Source organism: Cetorhinus maximus, chromosome 23 (assembly GCF_964194155.1).
Source record: "Cetorhinus maximus chromosome 23, sCetMax3.hap1.1, whole genome shotgun sequence".
NCBI classification, from domain to species: domain Eukaryota; kingdom Metazoa; phylum Chordata; class Chondrichthyes; order Lamniformes; family Cetorhinidae; genus Cetorhinus; species Cetorhinus maximus.
Window position 1 is genome coordinate 20,890,714 of NC_135901.1, and position 20,064 is coordinate 20,910,777.

The 20,064-nt window shown below is 42.3% G+C and overlaps 1 protein-coding gene and 1 gene segment (V, D, J or C); both read left to right on the forward strand.

The window, feature by feature from the left end:
- The window catches only part of LOC144697342 (uncharacterized), a 427,355-nt gene that overhangs the window by 263,676 nt on the left and 143,615 nt on the right, over positions 1-20,064 (forward strand). The gene's annotated exons all lie outside the window — the stretch shown is intronic.
- Positions 531-4,450, forward strand: LOC144697612 (Ig heavy chain C region-like). The segment is given in 4 exon segments: positions 531-1,609; positions 1,823-2,131; positions 2,495-2,802; positions 4,007-4,450. Coding segments are annotated over 3 exon segments (939 nt in total).

Consider the following 20,064-nt stretch of genomic DNA (forward strand, 5'->3'; position numbering starts at 1 on the left):
ATCTAGTAGTTGGAGTTCTGTTATTAGGGAAACTAAACCCATCGAAATTAAAACAATTGTATCCTCTGAACACAACAATGACCTTCATTTATACAGCCACTTCAATGCAGTAATACTTCCCAAGATAATACATTGGACCGTGATAAGAGACGATCTGAAACCGAGTCAAATAAAGGAGAGGCGGTGGCATACTGGAATTGTCACTGGACAGGAGACCCAGGATAATGCTGTGGGGGGTAATGCTCTGGGGCGAAATTTGTTTTCAATGAAAGAAAAAAATCCGGAATTAAAAGTCTGATGATGACCACTATATCTGATCCAAGGGCAATTAGGGATGGGCAATAAATGCTGGCCAGCAACGCCAACATTCCATGAGCTAAAAAAAAAGTAAGGCATTGTCGGGGAGGTCAGTTTTAACGCAGCATCTTAAACGGATATCATGGAGTGGCCTGGCTTGTGCAGATGTTAAAATGTATTTCCCCAAAGGTTGATAGTGAACGTTTGTAGAGAGGTCCTCAATGGACACAATTTGGAAGAATCTAACGCGAAAATATTTGGGGAGGGGAGAGTATTCCTCAACAGGAATCAAGATCTGAAGAACGCTAATGGTTAAATATTCCGGATTTCACTTGGTATAAAGCAGTTTCATGGTCAGAACACCCGTTTCAGGCTCTAGGTTTTCATTTTCTACAACATTGAAATTGCATGGAGGCGTGTCACGCCAGGCATCACAACCCATTTCAGCTCAAAGGCCACGACAGGTCTTGATTATAAAATGTTGGAATAATTTTATCTTGTATTCAAGTTGACAGTTTCATGGCAATTTTATAAGCACTCACTACCAAGGTACATTTGAAGCGGAGTCATAATTTTGGGGGAAATGGAGAGGGGAGGGGACAGAAGTCAATTTCAATAGGGCCAATTTCCAAAACTGCAATGATATGAGTGATGAGCGAATTTATTGTTCACGAAACGAGAAATGTTTTTGAGAAATAAATGGTGGCTGAAATAATGGGGAAAATCTTGTGCTCTTCTATTTTAATCCAATGAAAGGCACATCATCCAGATTACATCAACGTGTTCTTTTTTTTGTAAAGCGATGGAGGCGGAGAAAAAGGTGTGGATTTATAAAGAGGGAACGGACAGGTCAGGATTACCAAATTATGGAACTAATAGAAGCTCAAACGTGGATGTAGGTTTTAGTTGGAATATACTAGGAGAAATTTATACTTTTAGTCAAATTTTGAGTTATTTGGTTACTTAATGATCACAAATCAGAGTCTAACTTGTTCAATCGGCCATTCTTTCCCAGCAACACCGTCTTCGCCCACTCTCTACAGACTGGTCTCCCCCTGTCAGCAACACAACACCGACGGCTCCGTCATCTACGGCTGTTCGGCGACAGACTACTCCCCAGAAATCACCAGCCTGACCTGGAAGAAAGATGGGCAGCCGATCACCACTGGATTTAAGACTTACCCGTCAGTGAGAAACCAGAAGGGAACCTACACCCTGAGCAGCCAGCTAACCACCGAGTCTGAGGTGGAGTGCAACAAAATCAACTGTGAGGTTCGACACAGCGGCTCAGACAAGAGCATTGGAATGCAATGTAAGTGTTGGGGAACCTCTGAGAAACAGAAAGGCTGTGATTAACCTCTATGGGGCCTTGGTTATAACGCATTTATAGTACTCTGCATAGTTCTGATCCCTGGAAAATCCAGGTTAGTGCCTATTAACGGAAAAAGCCTGTTAAAATATAGGAACTCATTGTATCTGTTAACAATTTCTTCTCCAAGAAATGTCTAACCTGTGTTTCTTTAAGGTCCTCCTGACTTCCCTCCAACTGTTCTCCTCACCGTGAGTTCCCGGGAAGAAATCATAACCAACAAATTTGCAACCGCCGTCTGTTCAGTCATCGATTTCCATCCAAAGTCAATCACCGTGAAGTGGCTGAAGAATGGACAACCCATGGATTCAGGAATTGTCACCTCTCCCGCCTTTGAAGTGAACGGGAACTTCTCGGCGACCAGTCGGCTGAACGTCCCCGCTCGGGAATGGTTCACCGACGCGGCCTATACCTGTCAGGTCACTCATCAAGGGATCACCCAAAGTCGAAACATCAACAGGCCTGGTAAGAGATACAACCCGATTACAGTAACTGGCAACAGCTTCTGGATTATGTATTGCGAAGGGAATCTATCCTGTTTAGAAAACGGCGTTCTGCACTGCATTCCAGGGCTCGGGAATGCTATATTTGTCTTGGGACAGGGGCAACGCAGATTCATTAGAATGTTTCCGGGGCTGAACGACTCATATCATGAGAACGATTTACACAGATAAAACTGATTTTCCATTGTGTAAAGAAGATTAAAGATAATAGTTAGAGGTTAATATGCCAAAGATGATTTATTCTCCTTTAGAGAGTGAAGGGCTGAATACTGCTGCCTTAATTATAAAGGTAGAACTTTGGCTGATTTTCATTTCTGTCTCACAGATCATTCCCAGTGCAGCGATCCCACAATTACTCTACTGCAACCGCCAATAGAACAGGTCTTACTGGAGGCGACGGTGACCTTAAACTGCATCATTTCTAATGCCCCTTATGGAACCCTCGTGTCCTGGATCCAAGAAACGAAGCCTTTGAAATCAGAGGTTGCCGTCCAACTGGGAGAGGATCCCAACAGCGTCGTCAGCAACCTAAACATCTCGACACAAGCCTGGCTGAGTGGGTCTGAGTTCTACTGCGTGGTGAGCCATCAGGATCTGCGGATTCCTTAAAAAGTTCAATCCACAAGGAACCAGGTGAGCGGTGAAAATGAAGCAATAAGCGAGTCATTGTGTCTATTTCCAGTGTAAGGGTCAATATTTACTACTCAGTGTATTCATGCTCTACCCTGATTGGTAGTTCCACTAACTAAACGCTCTGGGCCTGTAGACATTCCGGGGGAAATTGATAAGTAGATGACTGAACAATGAACTGAAGACCGTGTTATTGGGTTTAGATGAAGCAAGGTGGGAGAAGCCTGGTGTGGAGCATAAACACCAGCACGGTCCAGGTGGGCTGAATGGTCTATTGCTGTGCTGTAAACTTTGAGGAATTTTCCCGTCCAACCCCCGAAGTTCTCAGAGAAAAGGATAGTATCTGTAAGAGTTTGGATTCGGGGGCCAGAGATGCCTAAAAGGACAGTTGGCTAGTCTCAGGGACTTTAAGATTGTTTTAAAGTTTATTAAGAAACAACAGTTTGGGTATCATACAGGAACTCATTTGACCTAATAAGTATACGACCGGTGAGAGTTGAGAGCGTTTTTCTGGCCCCAGACGACGGACAAAATGCACACAAAATGCATTGACCTCACCTTCCTCCTCCTCCTTGGCCATTTTGAGGAAGGCAGCTGCCGACGGGCACTGCGGCCTCACCACGGCACCTCACCAGCATATGACCCCACCAGGACCTAGGCCCTGTGCCTGAGCACTAATTAATTTAATCTTTATCTGGGGGCTGGTAACTAACCCAGTGTCAATTGCCAATGCAAACGTTTCTGCCCAATGGTCAGGACATGTGCCCAAACTGACCCCTGCTCGAGGTCAGATTTTAAGTTTACATCATGCTGATGCTCACATCCTGGTCCTTTTCTAAACATTTGCGCAGATGAGGGGGTGCACAAGACTCCAGCCTACCAGCTCAGAAATGTCAACATGGCAACATGAGCTAAGAATGTTTAGAGGTCAAAGTGTTTAGAAATCCTCTTTCCAGAGAGACAATCCATGCTATTTAGCAAATCCTATAAAGGTTCGTTATTATGCAGAAAATAGCAGCTTTTGATTACCCCAATTTCTTAGACATCCAACTCCACTCCGAGCTGGAAAACCAGACAGATCCCAAAGTGGAAAATGGAAACCTTTAAGATTCAACACAAACCCCATTTCTCTCACATCTAAGCAGCGTTTTTCTTTCTGGTTCTGAAATTGTCCAGTGTATTGACATTTATTGCACGTTTTCTGCAGCGAAAAATCTGCGGGAACCATCCATGTCTGTCCTCCTGCCCTCGGCAGAAGATGTCTCCGTTCAGAGATTCGTCTCCCTCAGCTGCTTAGTGAAAGATTTCTACCCCCGAGAGATCTTCGTCAAGTGGACTGTCAATGACAAGCCGGTGAATCCCGGGAACTACAAGAACACCGAGGTGATGGTGAACAGTAATCGCTCCTTCTTCATGTACAGCCTATTATCCATTGCAGCGGATGAGTGGGCCAGCGGCGTTCCTTACTCCTGTGTGGTGGGGCATGAAGCGATCCCCCTGAAGATCATCAACAGAACAGTTGATAAATCCAGCGGTAAACCGAGCTTTGTGAACATTTCCCTTGCACTGATGGACACCGTTAATTCATGTCAATGAGAGTCTATTGGTTGCATATCGAACATTAATAAAAATAATAAAGGCCTTTTCCTCCAATCGTGATTTAATTACACAATCGCTTAACTAATGTTGCTTTCCACTTTTGCTAATGTTATCCCTGTTCATTTAAAATCGGACATTCAAAGGTGTCAAACCCAAGTCTCGTACACCCAGTGCTCCCAGCTCAGATACACCCTGGGTTAGAGACAGAGTAAAGCTCATTTATTACAGGATTCCGCAAAATAACTTCACTAACTCTCCTCCCACAGAGGAGAAATCTGACAATTTCTGATTCCCGACAAACAAACACAGCACATTTAGATCTCGGTGTTCCTGATTCTCTTATTGTCCATCCCTTTAAAATGATATCAGCTTTAAGCTGCTGCACCACACCCACTGGGAACTGAAGTGAGGGTCACACAGGAACATCTATCAACAATCTCCCATCAGAAAGAGGTGGAAGGGAAATTGTTAACCCACTGTACCCCCACTTCCCCAAAAGAGACAGGAGGAAGGGCATTAGTAAACCCACTGTACCCCCACTTCCCCAACAGAGACAGGGGGAAGGGCATTTGTAAACCTACTGCCCATCTACTTACCTAGCAAAGTGGGGTGGGGGGGCTTTAGCTATCCACTGTCTCTCCAATGCTCCAGCAAGAAGAAAGGGGGAAAGGTGATTAGTTAACCCAGTCTACCTCCACCTCTTTAGCAGAGAGAACCAAAAGTAAATTGCTTAGCCGACCTGAGAGAGGGGAAACCATTAACTCACTATACTCCCACTCCCCCAGCATTGAATCTGGAAGGGATCGGATCTCTGCTATAAGGACTCAGTTGCCAACAGTATAAGTCAATTTTCTGGCCACAGATTTTGAACTCACCATTGTTCATGTTGACCTTATGCTAACATTCATTTCACATAATCCAAATCTAAACTGGTGATTGAATCCTCCCTGGGTTTTCAATGTTCTCTCACTGAGTTTTATGATGCGCATAGTTGATTTTTTGCATTTGTTCACCTGATATCACTTAGCATCTCACAAAAAACACATCTATAGAAATAAGATCGAAACTTTTAACCATAATTCTCACCGTCAAGGTCAGATTGGGTTATTGGTACATGCTGGAGCTTGGAGCAATGCTAAAAATACATACAACTGATAAATCTGCACTCAACTGACGCAGACACACACACAGACACACATATACACAGATACACACGTGTACACACAAATACATAGACACACTCTCTCATACACACACACACACGCAAATACAGACATACACACAGAAATACATACATACACACACAGACACACATACAAATGCACGTACACATGCACAGGCACACAAACACACACGCACATAAACAAATACACAGACACACAAATACACCACAGACATACGAATGTACACGCACATACACAAAGAGACATGCACACACACTCAAACACATACACAAACACACACACGTACACAAACACATACACACACACATACGCATATACACACAGACACACAAATGCACACACAAATGCACAAATATATCGACACATACACACACAAAAACACACACACATAGGCACAAATGCACACACACACATCCAAATACACACACAGAGAAATACACACACACACACACGCACACACACACAGACACACAGACAAGTACACATATCCACACAAGTGCACGCACACGCAAGCATGCAGACAAATGTACACAAGCACACACATAAATAAACAGTCACAAAGGCAAACATGTAAAATCAGGCAATCAGACTCACAGGAGTACACAAAGCACAACTGTAACCATTAACATATGCATAAGCACACGTTCACGATGACAGAAACTTAGACGTAAAGACACACATTAACACACATAGACCGACACACATACACGCACATTAACAGACTACACACTGGCACACAAGCACATAGATGAACAGACATGACGACACAAATATTAACATACTCATACACACGGGAACACATGGAGGCATAGAAGCACATCAATACACAGTTACAAAAATCAACCAACACATAAATGCACATTTTCACACACATACACAATCATACACACACGCACAGAAACTCATAAAGACACAAACGTTAAGATACTGACTCACACGTAGAATATAAATAGGCATATGAACACACATATTAGCAGTCATGAACACGTAAATACGGGCTAACACAGATATTCATAAATAAATATAGACTTCAACACATAAACACACACAATAACACACTCATTATATACATTGATAGAAAGACAAAGTATATACATAGACTCAGGCACACAACTACACAAATCAACACTGATTGGCGCATGAACACACACATTAACAGTCATACACACAAATGGAAAAATACAAACAAAGAGTAATGTAACACACGAGATAATTCATCCACACAGACACAAACGCTAAGGCACAATGCAACGCTAGTCTATTGATGAAAACATTGCTCAAACGCACTTTTTAAAGGTCATATCCACCGACAGTTGTCCCTATCACATGATGACCCGACAAACACACTGAAGCAATGTTCTTACTGAGAAAGTAATTTAAGTTACAGACGTGCCAAACATTTCCATAACAAATAAACAAACAAGATGGGAACTCACATCCGAGCTTTTAAACTGCAACATTCACAGTTTCAAAATAAGTAGCTCATGAACCTCTCTCGAAATCCACCGTAATATTCTCTAATAATAGATCGTATAAAATTGTTCGAAAATGAACTGACACGAAAGAAAATTTCCCATACCTTCCGACATGAGGAATGTCAAGGAAGGACAGCTGTGGAAATAGTTACAGAGATAGGTTGCTGAATGTCATGAACTTAACAGTAGACATACATTAAAAATTAAATTAGAGATTATATTAATAACTTAAGAAAGAAAAATGAATACAAAACGGCAGTAAGAAATCCTGGATTAATAAACAATCTAATTTATTTCGGGCGCTATACCCACGTAGATTCCACAGATGGCATCTGGATTGAAGGCTCTGACGATGATAACGGCAACATATCGACAACCGCTTCGACATTCATCATCCTGTTCTTCCTGAGCATGTGCTACAGCACTGCTGTCACTTCGTTGAAGGTGAGAAGATTCAATCCACTCACACTTCAAACTGACAGAAGCGGTTTGAAAAATCTCTCAATGTTTCAATGATTAAAACCCTAACATAAATGTCCCAGATCCTAAACATCTGCTTCATTATTTTATCTCCTTTTACAGATCGAGTGATCGGTTGAATTTTGGACACCGTAGATTTTCCTCAGCTCTTTATTGAGATCTCTGCATTACGAATTTAAAATATGTCCTCTTGGTGATTCTATATGTAAAATATCTTCAGTTTTTGATTCCGAAGCTGTAACTAAGACAATCATGAGGGTATTTCTGACTTACTGTTTGAAATGTGCGAGATAATTATGACTGTACTGTAACGGTAGCTTATAATTTCCCTGTAGTTTGAATTACCTGTGTAAATAAGTAACTTTCGTCATTCCTCATTCACAATTATTCCCTTCCCTTTATGTTGAGATCCTGTTTTCTCTTCCTGGTGCCTGTTACAGTTGTACATACAGATGGCAGCTCAGAGCGAATGTGTTCTGTTCTCAAAGTGGCTCACAGCCGTTATATTCACTTCAGTTCACTTTAAAATAAACTTTGTCTGTAAAATATTCTCTGAAATTGTCAATAAACCTTGAATGTGAAACGAGCTATGACTTTGCTGAACTCCTTTCTCCCAAACCGACAGATGCCCCCAGACAGGAATTTTTCTGGGTCCTGTCTGAGATGTGTTTGAACCCAAGGCCCTTCGGTGAAAGAGTCACTGCGCCACCCAGCGGCCCACCCGTGTAAAGAGATCTTTACCTCAGCTTTTTTATGGCAAACTCCAGAGGCAGAATGATTACACAGCGAGGAGAACCTCGTGATTTCACTCAAACTCTGGCCTGTCACAGTCACATGTCAGGTAATTGTAAACAGAAGGGATCTGCTTCTTCGGAGGCCGATGCAGGACAGTATATGGAGGAAGAAAGTTTCCGTTACACTGTCTCATCAAACACCCCCAGGGTCGGTGCAGCAGGTGTTCGATACAGAGTAAAGCTTTTTTTTCTCGTTATTCTTTCATGGGATGGGGTGTCACTGGCAAGGCCAGCATTTGTTTCTCATCCTAACTGCCCTTGAACTGTTTGGCTTTCTCGGCCATTTCAGAAGGCAATTAAGAATCAACCACATTACTGTGAGTCCAGAGTAACATATAGGCCAAGCCGGGTAAGCGTGGCAGATTTTCTTCCCTAAGGAAATTAGTGGTGTAGATGGGTCTTAAATGACAATCGATGATAGTTGCCATAGTTACCATTTCTGAGTGCAGCTTTAAATTCCAGATTTTATTAATTGAATTCACATTCCAGCAGCTGCAATGTTGGGATTTGAAACCAAGTCCTCAAAGAATTAGCTTGGGCTCTCTCTCCCTTGTCCAATTAAACACTCATAACGCAGAGACGTCACAATCCACCTTCTCGAGGGCAATTCGGGATGAGCAATAAATGCTGGTCCACACCCACATCCCATGAATGAATAATAAAACGCATATATAACGCAGACAGAACACTTGACACAGACCATCATGATTCCTAGAGACTGGGGCCGATCTGACACAGACACATCACCGAGCAGTAATCCTGCAAATGATTACCAAAGTTTGGAGTTCATCAGGAACACCAGAGAGCACAAATCGTGGAAATTCCCAGGCACTGCGCCCTGCCTGACGCAACATGCAAGCATAATCCATGAGAATTGTTCCCAGAGAATGGGATCCATCTGACACAGAGACTCCAGCCTCACAGTTTATGTAAGTGCACAATCAGACACTTTCTGTCCCTGTTCTGGAGATCCCAACACTCCAATTTCTGTTCTGCACACGCTGACAGTCTGAACATACATCTGTACATACGAATTGGGAGCAGCCGCTGGCCTCTTGGCCCCTCTGGTTTGCTCCACCATTTAACAAGATCATGGCAGATCTGACTGTAATCCCAGCTCCACATTCGCATCGAACCCCATAACCTTTGATCCCCTAGCTTATCAAGATTCTATCGATTGCTGTCTTTAAAATACTCAAACACTCTGCTTGCGCTGTTTTGACAAAGACAGTTCCAAAGACTGATGACCGTCTCAGAGAAAATAAATCCTCATCTCTGCCGTAAATGGGGGGACTCCTTATTTTTAAACAGTGACCGCAGTTTACAGTAAACTCTGCTTCCACCTTTTCTGTTCTAGTCATCAGCCCTGTTTCTCTGTCTCATATTTCGATTATGAACTTTCTCCCTGATCAGCTCCACTTTCCTTGATACCATCCTCCTGAACTCGCTGAAAATCACCCCAGGGATTCTCTCTCCCTGCTCCATTCCCCCTGATACCATCCTCCTGAACTCACTGAACATCACCCCATGGAGTTCGCTCCACCTCCTCAGAGATTCCTTCAGACCCTCCCAGTCACGGGAATATCAGCAGAGATTTCTGTTCAGGCCCCAATATCTTTCAACATTTTCCTTCTGATGCGGTGCCGGTTTTCCTTTAACACACCCTCTGTAAGGCAGCACTCCAGAATAGATTTTAAATTTAAGTAGCAAGCAAGTTTACCGCAGCACCTACTCGACAGTGGAATTCCAAAGGCAATCCTCCACCTTTGGTTTCTGGACACAGCAGGCGTCTGCTAAAGTGGTTGGAGGCTTCCCCAGCGTTGTTTTACACAGTCCTCTTAGGTTTTACATGGCCCACCAAAATAACCTTCCATTCCTCTTCATGTATGTTCCTCTGTCTTCCATTGTTCTATATGCCTTTCGAAATTTACTTTTCCCATGATATAAAAATGTTTCATGTTGCAAATATGGCCAGTACCTTTGGGAAAATATATACACTGTTTGGCCTTGCTTATCTTCCTTCACTTTTCTAAAAATGCGAATTTCCTTCATATTGTACATGCTAAGACCTCATCCATGTTTATTCAATAGCATTTAAAATACTTTTTTCCCCTAATTTTTTTTGATAATTTCAAGCTTGCAGTCTATCTGACTCTAATTCAATTAAATCACACAGACAGAACCATCTATACGCACACCCATAAACCTACTTTACAATACACCACAATAATCTAATGAAAAGATCTGTCAGATTCACGACACTGCTGAACTGTCTGCTTTGTAAGCTTGGTCAACGATGGAGTCCTTGAGAGACGCCAGGTGGAATTCTGTCTGTGAAATATCGACTCTAAATGAAAATTTTGGTGAATATTGTTGGGTTGTCATTATGGCAGATTAATATGTTTTTATTGTGTTGATTTCATTGTTATTGTAACTGTTGCCCTTTTCAACAGTTTGTGTTATATTGATTCCGAGATTGTTTGACTCAGTTTTCTTACATTCCCAACTCAGAAATGCAAAACATGTCCAGTTGCATAAAATAGATGGACTTCACTTTAATTAGTCCACAATTGGTAATGTTTGCTTGTTGATTTCATGAGAATGAGGCCTCGCCATCTCCCTAATCATCAAATGATGGCATCAATCAAAATTGGTTACAACCACTAACGATTACTATATTGTTATGGATGGTTAATCGGTATTTTGAATCAATTGATTGTGTGCGTCTGCCTGTCTGCGCGTATGTTCCTGTGTGTCTGGCTGTGTGTCTGGCTGTGTGTCTGTGTGTGCGCCTGTCTGTTCCCATGTGTATGTCTGTCTGTGCGTGCGTGTCTGTCTGTCTGTGCCTTTGTGTTTGTGTGTGTGTATGTATGTGTGTGTGCCTGCCTGTGCCTTTGTGTGTGTGTTTGCTTGTGCATATTGTCTGTGTGCCTGTGCCTTTGGGTTTGTGGGTAGTCTGTGTGTGTGCATGTGTGTCTGTGTGTGTGTGTGTGTGTGTGTGTGTTTCTGTGTGTATGTTTCTGTGTGTGTTGGCCTGTCTGTGTTTGTTTGTTTTTGAGTTTTGTGTGTGTTTGTGTGTGTGGATGTGTTTGTGTATGTGTGGACAGATGTAGTCGGTGATTATGACAACTTGGATATTTTAGCGAACCTTTTTATATCAGAAGACCGAACTCTTTAATTCAGGTAAAATACCATTCAAATGATGTAACGTCTTCATTACTGCTTTTTCTTAATACCAGTTGTATAATATCTACAAATTAAATGGAGCTTCACACGATGCAATGGTGCTGGGCATAAGTTCCAGTCTCCATACGAGACGTGGTTTCAAATCCCACCACTGCCAGAAGATCATTTTGCGGACTTCGTGCAAATCACTTCAGCAGATGAGAGGCTGCTAAAATTTATAGCAAGAAAGTGAGCGGTGTTTCCGATTGGTCGGAATTCCAAGGAGAGGAAATGTGAATAAATTACAGGGCGACTGGGAAAAGGCCGGCACAGTGAGACGAGTTGAGTTGCTCTTCCAGAGAGCCATCAGGAACATGACGGGCCGAATGACCTCCTTCTCTTCTGTAACCATTCTGTGATTTTATATGACACCTCTTGGTGAGCGCACAGGGTCTACAGGCGAAAGCGGAGTGGTTAAGGTGACAGATTCTCCCCACCCAGGGTCCCATTCTGCCGACTACACTTCGCATTCCTGATTTTAACTAGGATTAATTATCTGTTCAATAGAATAAAAAACAGAGCCAAACACTTTGGCTTTTTCCTATTTCCGTTCATCTACAAGCATTTACGGAATTTGCTGTCGGATTTGTGAAAACAAAACTGAGCCAACTTGGTGATATCTTTGTTTTCTGAGCGTTTGTCTGTCCTTGGGCCTCCGTCACTCTCGGTCTTATGTATCTGTGTGTGTTCCTCTGTGTGTGTCAATGCGCTTCAGTTCCCCACTTCTCCTAATCAAAACTTTATTTATATTAGTTAAGTAGCTTCATATTAAAATCGTACAAACAAAAAAGAGCAGCTTTAAAACATGCAAGAGGGGAATTCCGGCTCTACTTGTTTTTGAATGGAGACTGCTCAGCGTCTAAGTTCCCGTATGTTACAAAGTAGGGGATGACTGACATTCACACTGAGCAACATTAAAACAGACAGAAACCGAGTCCTTGTGGTCGAGGAGTTAAGGCAATGGACACACCGAGAGAATGAATTTGTAAATACAAATAGTCCAAACTGAAATCCCTCAGGCCTTAGGAACAGTGTCTACTGCGGTCATACCTCAGAAGGAGCAGGAAAATAAAAGTTCAATCACAAATGTTATAATCACCTGGAAAGGCTGAACAGCCTGAAGCTCTTTACTCTAGAAAAGGGAAGGCTGAACGCTGGCCTTATAGAAATTAAATGCTTTGTCCCTGTTTTGTCAAGGATTCTACCTGCTGATCAAACAAATAATGAAAAGTTTAGAAACATAGAATGAAATGTTTACATTGAGGTGTAGTTCTTAAGATCACATTTTGTCATTTGCTGGATCAGCATTTTTGTCGAACTGTCTCTCTGTGTCATTAAATTAGAACACTGACTACACTTCAAAAGCACTCCATGGGCTCTGCAGCACTTTCTGTTGTCCTGAGTTCGTGAAAGGCTCTGCTTAAACGTAAGTCTTTTATTCTCTTCTTCTTTTCCATCTAAGTTATCAATCATATGGAATGGTGAAGTGTATCTGTTCCTTTCGGTGTCTAACCAACTCTCTGTCCCTATCTGTCTCTCTTTGTCTCCATATATCTGCGTTCGCCATCACAGTTTCTCTGTCTCTGTCTAGGTCTCCTTTTCCACTTTGCAAAGTGTGAAATTCTGAGACACTTTGACAGTGTTCATGGTGAGAGTCTGTTTTCCCCCTGACTGGAGCGCCTAGAACTGGGCTCACCTTCTGCGGATAACGTGTCAGCCATTTAGGACTGAGATGAGGAGACATTTCTTCACTCAAAGGGTTGTGAATCTTTGGAGTACTGTAGCCATACATCAACAGATCCTTAGTCGATGAGTACATTGAAGGTTAAGATGGATAGATTTTTGGATTCTATGGAAATAAAGGGATATCGGGATGGGGTAGAAAATTGGTGCTGAGACTGGGGATCCGCTATGATCTAAACAAGTGACGGAGCAGGTTCGAGGCGCCTGAAGGCCACTTCCTGCCCTTTTCCTTACTGTCTATATTTCAATGGAAATACCAGGTAAGGTAAAAGGCGTCCATTGTGCTATCGTGGCCGAGTGGTCTAAAATGCTGTGTTAAAACCGCCCTTTCTGTGAGGGTGTCAGCTTGAATCCCACTGTTTCAATGAGCTGGTATTCGTGCCATGTCATGAAATCTTTAGACGGGGAAGCTTCAGTTCAAGTGGAGTGTGCAGTGTTTTATTTTGATGGGAAGAACAAGGAGAGACAATACAAATATGAATTTCTGTGGGGGAACGGGAGCCTGTGTGGAACCAGTTGATTCGCTTTTCCAGAGAGCTGGCACGAACACGATGGGGCAAATGTACTCCTGCTCTGCAGTAGCCACCCATTGTTTGATATGAATGAGGCCAGTGTACTCGTAGTTGTGGCCAAGTGGTTAAGGCGATGAGTTCGAAATCCATTGGGATCTTCCCACGTAGGTTTGTATCTTGCCGACTACGTTTCCTCATTGTTCCAATTTCAACTGGAATAAATTATTGGTAAATTGTAGAAAATGAGCTCTCCCGCGTTTGCCTATTTCCGTTCATCTGCCACATCTCAAGGAGCCTGGACATCTCAGAAGGTTTTGGGGTTCTGGGAGACTAAAGCGAAAGAGGACATAGAGGGATTTGAAAACAAGCAGAATTTTAAGCTTGAGATAGTACTTGACCAGGAGCCAATGTCGGTTAGAAAGCACAGGGGTGGTAGGGGAATGGGACTTGCTGCGAGTTCAGACACGGACAGCAGAGTTTTGAAGGACTTCAAGTTTACAGAGGGTAGAATGTCCACTCACATTCCAGAATTCACATCCTGGTGGATCAGCGCTGCCCTGTTTCCAAGATCAATACTGATCCTTTATTAGGTGCCATTCTCTGAACTATACACAATGCTGCAGTAAAAGCAGCCCCATTCCCATCCATATTGTGCCTTGTACCAACATCGTTGTAGCCAGTGCTTTGCAACCGATTGCAGCCTTTCTCTTTTATTCTTTTATTTTCCAGCACGACACCTACATTTGTTCTCGACCCGTTGCACATGTGACATTTTCATTTCTGATGCGGAGCTCCAGTTCCAACTCCACTGATTCGGGCAGAGCTGGAACGCATTTTCTGTTTTAAAACAATAACTTAATAAAGTCGTTTTCACAAGATGGTTAAACGGCTAGCTTCTGACCGGGATGCAAACACAGGCCGCAGCGGTGAAAGCGCCGAATCCTAACCACTGGACTACCAAGGAAGCTGCCTACTGTATTTGCATTTTGGGATATCCACGCGGCTTTTGCCATTTTCTTCATTCTGGACCATTAGCAATTAGCTGGAACATGAAATTGACAGTGTGGTGAAATAGTACCAAAGCTGTTGAAATGCAAATTTCAATTTCCAAAACCCACCAACCTAATCACTTTGGCTCCTGTGAAACTGACAAGGCAGCGCACGGCAGATTCATCACTAAAAGCAACTGATAGACATCAAATTCTTCCACTTTCACGTCACATTTTTAAACTTGTATTCTCCATCTCAGACATTTTCAGTTACAAAAGATACAAAAGGAATCTTTCCAACCTCGTTTTTCTCTCTGAACCATTTTAATATGAACCTACAAAACTAATGTGAAAGTAGTTTGGGATGGTAAAAATTCATTCACCTGCTTGTGGAACTGAGCCGCATTGATACATTCCGGATCCTAACCCCTCGCTGTGCAACATAAATCTGGGAGGTTTATTTCCTGTTGCCTCTCATCTCTGACCAAAATGAATCACTTCCCACTTCCTTACATTAAATTTCAGATGCCACTTGTCCGCCCAAGTGAATTTGTTGAAGAGCCCGAAAGGGCAACCGACTCAAACTGGAAATGGAAGACTGAGAATGAAAGAAGAGAAATGGCCGGTTTTGTAGATCCCAGGGGAAAGAGACTCCAGGATCAAAATAAAAGCAAAATACTGCGGATGCTGCAAATCTGAAACAAAAACAGGAAAAACTCAGCGCATCTGGCAGCATCTGTGGAGAGAAAAACAGAGATAACATTTCGAGTCCATGTGAAAAGTCCGCCTGAAGAAGGGTCATACGGACTCAAAACGTTAACTCTGTTTCTCTCTCCACAGGTGTTGCCAGGTATGCTGAGGTTTTCCAGCATTTTCTGTTTTTGTTTCGGACTCCAGGATCAGTTCGTTGTGACAGTTCGCACAACAACAAGAAAACAACTATCCCTAATGAAGGCCAACCCCGGGCGGTAGGAAAGGGAGCCGAATAGCAGCATGCTCAGTTAAAACATCGAAGACTTGTTCAGCCAATTACAGCATCCGGTGTGTTCGACATGAACATGAAGTGAACAGTGAAGGGAAATAGTGCCACAGGCTGCAGATGTGCAACTTTCACTTTCCAAAGCCCACCAACCGAATCAATGCAGCTCCTCTGAAACTTTCAAGGCAAATATTAATCCTTTATAAAGTGCCGTTCCCAGAACTATCCACAGTCTTCCTGGTGTGATCTAACCAGGGTTTTGTATAGCTGCAGCAAACATTTCCCTCTGTAACAGGTTGTACAGCGAGGTGAATTAGATTGTCACGATCGACTGAGAAAAATGAGGATACGCCTGATCTGATTAAACTTCTTTTCGAAGTTCGGTATGAAATCAGCCCCATAAATCTATATTTTTGGTTCAAAAACTATATCAGAATCTAAAGTTCAACTCTTCACGTCATTGGGTCAGGGAAATGTTGTTCATGATCACGCAGTGCGCATGGACACTGCAGAAACTCCTGCACCTCTTTCAATATTGTTTTTCTTCACTCAGGTTTTTCAAAAGGGAATTGGACAATGACTTGAAAATGAGAAAAATGAGGAATATTGAAAAAGAGAAGGATATTAGGGCTGATTGGAAAGCTTTTTGCAAAAAGCTGACATAGACACGATGGGCCGAATTGCCTCCTAATGTGCTGTACCATTTTATGATGACATTGTTAAATCAGTCACTTTCCAGCATTCCTAATTATAGCAGCTGAATTCCATTTCTTCACAACAAAAACCCAAAGTGCTGCTGCATGGCCGCACAGGTTACCGTTTCAGCCAAGCTCACTGAGGGTTCCGCAGCGCAGTGTTTCTCTCGTGTAATGGCCTAACACGCAAATAGTTTCCCGGTTCGAAACCCGGTACAAACATTACCGAAATCTCCTCGTTTAAGTGCACTTGCGTATTAAATAGCTTACCCCTACGGCCACGTGGCAATTGCACTTCTCGAAATACTAAAGAACATCCCACAAAATAAAATTAAGGCGACAATTCATCACACCCGATGCAGTAAAGTTTGTTAACCGCTTTCAACTATCACTCGACAGACATATCAACAGTTCATTCAGTTAGTAAAATAAATGAATCTGTTTATTGATGCAGGTTAACATGCTTACTCGTCGTCTCAAAGGTGAATAATAGTAATGTGTGCTCCTAAAGACAGACGCAAGTGATACTGCAATTGAAACTGAGGAAATGGCAGACACGCTACATCATCACTTTGTATCGGTCTTCAGCAGAGGAAAAGGAAAAACTACTAACGTGACGAGGAAACCGAGGCTCAGTGCAGGTCGGGTGAAACCCCTCCTTTCTTATTCAGTAGGGAAAGAAGAGACATGAACGGGATTTAGGCGCCAGAATGTAAAAGATGCCATGAGCCTATGTGAAAGAAGAGCAGGGGAGTTCTCCCCGCTTCCTGATCAATGTTTATCCTCAATTAACGTCACAAAGGCACATTCTCCGCTCATTATGAAGTTGCTGTTTGTGGGAGTTTGCTGAGCGGTGATTGGCTGCCGTGTTTCCGACATTACAACAATGACGATACTTCACAATGTCCTTCATTGACTGGATTGCGATTTTAGACGTCCGCTGGTCGGGAAAGGTGCTATACAAGTGCAAGCCAGTCATTATTTACTTATCATAAACCCCAGTCCTCTGGTGATCCTCGAGAGTGGAACATTGTGACGAGATTTTGGAAAATGTTGTTAGTTGGCAGGTGGAAAAATGGAGGAGGAACCAAAACAGAAACCCAGTCTCCAGTTCTGTGAATATTTACAAACTCTTTGGGAAATGGAATCAGGGGAGAATCAAGGGTGAGTTGTCCGACTGAGCAGGGCCTATCCGGAATGTTAAGCCATGCTGTCATGCAGCAGCACTCTGGGTCTCGGTTTCGGTGAAATGGAATTCAGCTGGTATTATCAGGAATGCTGCAGACAGACCCATATAACATAAAATGGCAAAGCACCATGTATCCATTCAATGGCATAAGGGGCCCTTCCATAACCCTATCTCTGTCAGCTTTTTAAAGGAACAAACGAATTAATCTCAGGTTCCTTCCCTCTTTTAGTAAACCTGTTATTATTCTGAATATCAATGAAATGCAAAATTCCCTTTTGAAAAAGAAGTTTCTGCAGATTCCATGCCTAGTTTACCTAATTAACATTGTTTCCCTCACCCAATACCATGAAGATTTAGACTTGTGCTCCTTGCATAGCTCTGCATAGGAACATTATTTACTTTTCTATTGATTTCATATCGAATTTACAAAAGTGCTTATTTTTCTGATCAAACATCTCATTATTTCTGAGTTGATTTATATATTCTAATTATATTTGCTCCACAACCCACTAATCGAAGGTGTTATATCACAGAGGGAAATGATTATCACAGTTCAACAGAGCCCTGCCAAGTCCAAATGCTGACATAGTTTGTTTCGTTCATTTGGTTTAAAATACATTTGTTCTGGGAATAACATCTGACAGAATAAATATTCGTTTAGGAAAGGGGGCAGTGTTGACCTACCAGAATGTTTGGAGGATTCCAATGGTTAGGCTGAGAGATCATGTCACTTGTTACAGGAAGACAACTTTTGGTTTCCACTTGGTGCCTCAGTTTGTTTTGAATTTCAAAATGCAGAAGGCTCGGTCCAGCAAACGTCTCAGGCAGCAATGCTTTCTGCTCAATCATTAGGAACACCCTTTTCCTCCTCAGCAGATGTAAATCAACAAACCTTTCTCAGCAATTTTAAATGTTATTCAACATTCAGTATTAATATATTTGATATTGATGCCTTCGGTTGACTTGAGACTCTCTGAAACATGCAACAACATCGAATTGCAAACTTGACTGGCAAACAAAAGAATGCCAGACACCAGGTAATTCACTTGATATCGGTCTGATTTGAGATTTAACACAACAGTCAGCATTTCAAAAAAAATCAAAGAATTTTACAAGGAACAGACTTGAGAATGATGCGTTAATTAGATTTGATCCCTCTTTATCAGCACACATTACAACGAGACATCTTTGACAGGGTGAGTACCTGTGTTAAACTGCATCGAACGATACATTAATTTCTGTTGTTGACTGAACGAACTGCTAATGCGTGAGCGCGGTGATACACGAACATCTATTTCCACTCAAGTGTGTCACGAAATCTCAGCACGTCCGCGGTGAGAGTAAACGCAATATGTCTGCAACATAGGAAATTAAGCTAAGTTTTCAACGCTGCAAATCACCCTCACGATTGAATGAGTAATTTTCAATAATGCTTCTGCCTGGTTTCGAACCGGAGATTTTGTGCATATTTGGCGAACGGAACAACCACTACACTACAGAAACTGCAGTTAGCCTGCCTGGAATGTTAAACTGCACTCTAACGCAGCAGCCTGGGTCTCTGTTTCGTCAAAATGGAATTCAGCTGCTATTATCAGGAAATCTGCAGCGAGACGGATATAACAATGTAATCATGAAATGGCCTAGCACCATGTATCCATGCAATGGCATAAGAGGCTCTTCCACCATCCGACCTCTGTCCCTTTTTTTAAACGAGCAAACTAATTAATCACAATTTGCTTCTCTCTTTTAATAAACCTGTTTATTCCCCCCTCTCATTAAATTGCTCAATACCCTTTCGAAAAAGTGGTTTCTGCAGAATCCATGCCTAGTTAGCTTTAACTCACAAGGTTCACATGACGATTTGGACTTGGGTCCCTAATATACTTTACCATATGAACATGATGTAATTATGCAATTGATCTCATCTCGAATTTTCGAAAGCGTTATTTTTTCAATCTTACTATTTGTACAATCTTATTACTTTTGCTCCATACCCCTTCAATCGAGGGTGCTATGTTACAGAGGAAAATGTTTGTTAAGGAGTTTAACAGAGCCCTGCCAAGGGCAGGTGCTTCAATTGTTCGTTTATTTCATTTGGTTTGAAATAATTTTGTTCCTGGTCCGGAATCTTATAGATGACAAATATTTGTTTGGGAAACAGGGCAGTGCTGAGCTAACAGAATGTTTGGAGGTTTCCAATGGTTGGACTGAGGGTCCATGTCACTTGTTGCAGGAAGACAGCTATTGGTTTCACCCTGCTGCCTCAGCTTGTTTTGAATTTCAAAATGTAAAAGTGTCTGCCCAGCAAATGTCTCCGGGTGCAATATTTTCTCTTAAGCATTAGGAACATCCGTCTTATCCTCGGAAGACGAAATTAAACAAGCTTTACTCAGTATTTGTT